Raw genomic sequence first — 3,152 nt, forward strand, 5'->3', positions numbered from 1 at the left:
CTGCAACTTTTAAAGATAATGGTATGTGTCATTCTGAAGGTGGTTGGCCAAAAGATTTAAATGCAAAAGATATAGAACAAGCTACGAGATATAAACGTAAAATAGAAAAAGATGAATTATATATTCATACAATGCTTCAATTGTTGCCTGTAATTAATTTTTTTTTGTTTTTTAACTTAATATTTTATTATTAATAAATTTATCAATACATATTTTACCATTTTTAGCCAATGGAACAATGCATTTCGCAGAATAATGTATGTAATATTTATGAACAATACTTTAATTATATGGAACCAGTTTCTTTGATACAACAAGTATATTCACGTACAGTTAATGTATATCGTGATATTTTACCAATAAAAAGACAAATAACACATCTTTCATGGTCACCAGATCAAGGAAATCGTTTTGCAGCTAGTTATTGTAATACTGATTTTAAAAATGCAATAAATGACAATTCTCAATCATATATTTGGGATGTAGGTAAGTTGAAAAACTTAATTTTTATAATTAAAAATTTATAAAAAAAAAAATTTATATTTAATTTAAATTCATAGAAAATCCAAATATACCTTGTGTGACTTTAAAACCATTCTGTCCAATTCTAACATTGGAATACAATCCCAAGGATAGCAATATATTAATTAGTGGATTAATGACTGGTCAAGTAGCTTGTTGGGATATTAGAAAAGGATCAGAACTAGTTGAGACAAGTTTAATGGAATTTAGTCATAGAGATTTATGCAATAAAGTTTTATGGATAAATTCTAAAACTGGCACAGAATTTTTCAGTGCTTCAAAAGATGGACAGGTATAATAACAAAATAAAATAAAAATTAATATAAATATGATTTATAAATTAATTGTATAGATAATGTGGTGGGATATTAGAAAATTACAAATGCCTACAGAAACATTAGTAATTGATTTATACAAACCTGATGATCAGAATATTAATAAAGCAATTGGAATTTCTGCATTACAATTTGAACCATCCATGGGTACACGTTTTATGTGTGGTCTTGAAAATGGTAAATAAACACCTTATATTATAATCATATATGTATTTATTTATATATTGTTATATATATTGTTATATGCTTAGATATAGTAATATTTATATTTATTCTACATTTAGGTATAGTAATATCAGGAAATCGCAAAGGTAAAACTTCAAGTGAAAAAATTGCAACAAGATTCAAAGCACAATATGGACCTGTAATAAGTTTAGAAAGAAATCCAACATTTGTTAAAAATTTTTTAACTGTTGGAGATTGGACAACAAGAATATGGTCTGAAGATTGTAAAGAATCTTGCATTGCTTGGACACCGTAAATATATTAAAAATCATCTTTTATATTAACTAAAATTAATACAAATTATATTAGAATTATATTTTAATATTATTAATATTATTCCATTAAAATTATATTTTAGTGGTCACAGAGATTTTTTAATGGGTGGAGCTTGGAGTATAACACGATTTTCTGTATTTTTTTTGATAAAAATGGATGGAACATTAGATATATGGGATTTGTTAATTCAACAAGATTCTCCAATTCTTAGTGTGAAAGCATGTTTATTTTAATATATTATATCATTTAATAAAAATTTTGATCTTCAATATCTAATGAATGATTTTAATTGAATTTCTTGATTTATTTAAATTTGAAATAGAATTACATTTGTTTTGAAAATATAAAATTTTTTAATAAAAATAAAAATGTTGAATGTTATATTAAAATAATTATTTTAATTTTTAACAATGGAGAAAAATTCTCTACATAATAAAAACGTTAATAATTATTTAATTTCATAATTCTAACTGATTGTAAAAATAATCTGGAATATAAAAAATATTAACATGCAATACATTTATATAAAACAGCGATTAGAATTTGGAAAATAATGTAATTTGTTCATCATCAAAATTAAAAAAAGAATAGATTTACTTTCTTGTAAATTGTTTGTATTAATTTTTGTTTATAAAAAGTTTTTCATGAAAGTTTTTCTTTATATAATGTTGGACTCTCTAAGTATTTTTGAAGAAAAAAATAAAAATTCAAAAAAGATATCAAAACAAAATGAAAAATTTAAATTTAAACAAATCGAGAAAATATTTAATAGCATTATGTTATTTGTTTTTTTTTTATTTTTTGAATTTATATTTAAGACAAAGAATTCAATAAAATCATCCAATTGTAGATTAAAAATACATTTTAATTTATTAAGCAATGTTATTTATATTTAAAAATTAATATAATATATATTAGGTTTGTGATGAAGTGTTAACATATATAAAACCACATGAACAAGGACAATTAGCAGCAATAGCTAATAAAAAAGGAACAATATTTTTACTTGAATTTTCAAAAGCTTTAACAACTAATCAAAAAAATGATAAAGTTTTATTTACAACAGTAAGTTCTATTAATATAATGTACATAATAATTGTATATAGTAATTGTGTCATATTCAAATAATTGAAATTAGTTTCTTGATAGAGAAACACGTAGAGAAAAGGTAAAGGAAGCTAAAAATAGAGAACAAAGATTAAAAATGAAATCTCTTCGAAATATAAATTTTGAAATTGAATGTTCAATAGGAAATACAAAAAATGATGAAAAAAATCTTAAATATTTTAATAATCATGATGAAATATTAATACATTGCGAAGAAGATTATGAAAATACTATAAAAGCAGTAAGTGTAATGTTTTTAAAATATATATAATTTAATATTAATGTAAAGGAAGAAGCAAAAAATTTAATTTAAAAATTTGTTGTTCTAGGAATTAATAAAAGAACAAAAACAAGAAATATAATAAATAACAAATACATGATGAACAAAGAAACAAAATCCATAAAAAACATAATAAAATAAATTTTTATTATATATATAAATTCAAAAAATTCTTATTCTTCTATATATTAAATTTATTTAATTATGATTATTCCAATAATATGTAATTATTTGAAAAATTATTGTACAATAAATATCTATATAAAAAATATTTATTCTCTTTCTCTTCTCTTTGTATCTTTTTTTACTCGCGTGTGTATGTATATATGATAATAAAGAACAGGTATAATATAATATATATAATATAATATATATTATTAATAATATAATATATTATTATAATATAA

General features: G+C 20.8%; 1 protein-coding gene across 1 annotated transcript in view; it reads left to right on the top strand.

Moving 5' to 3' along the window:
- Window positions 1-2,614, top strand: part of LOC102675668 (dynein intermediate chain 2, axonemal) — a 3,219-nt gene extending 605 nt beyond the window's left edge. The window contains exons 2-9 of the mRNA XM_006624805.2: window positions 1-149; window positions 228-486; window positions 561-814; window positions 875-1,034; window positions 1,142-1,334; window positions 1,441-1,576; window positions 2,277-2,423; window positions 2,508-2,614. Of these exons, the coding sequence (XP_006624868.1) occupies window positions 1-149; window positions 228-486; window positions 561-814; window positions 875-1,034; window positions 1,142-1,334; window positions 1,441-1,576; window positions 2,277-2,423; window positions 2,508-2,519 (1,310 nt within the window). The 3' untranslated portion in view covers window positions 2,520-2,614. The remainder of the gene's footprint in view (window positions 150-227; window positions 487-560; window positions 815-874; window positions 1,035-1,141; window positions 1,335-1,440; window positions 1,577-2,276; window positions 2,424-2,507) is intronic.
- Window positions 2,615-3,152: the final 538 nt, after the last annotated feature.

The sequence above is a fragment of the Apis dorsata genome, unplaced genomic scaffold (genome assembly GCF_000469605.1).
Source record: "Apis dorsata unplaced genomic scaffold, Apis dorsata 1.3 scaffold_1130, whole genome shotgun sequence".
Classification (NCBI taxonomy): domain Eukaryota; kingdom Metazoa; phylum Arthropoda; class Insecta; order Hymenoptera; family Apidae; genus Apis; species Apis dorsata.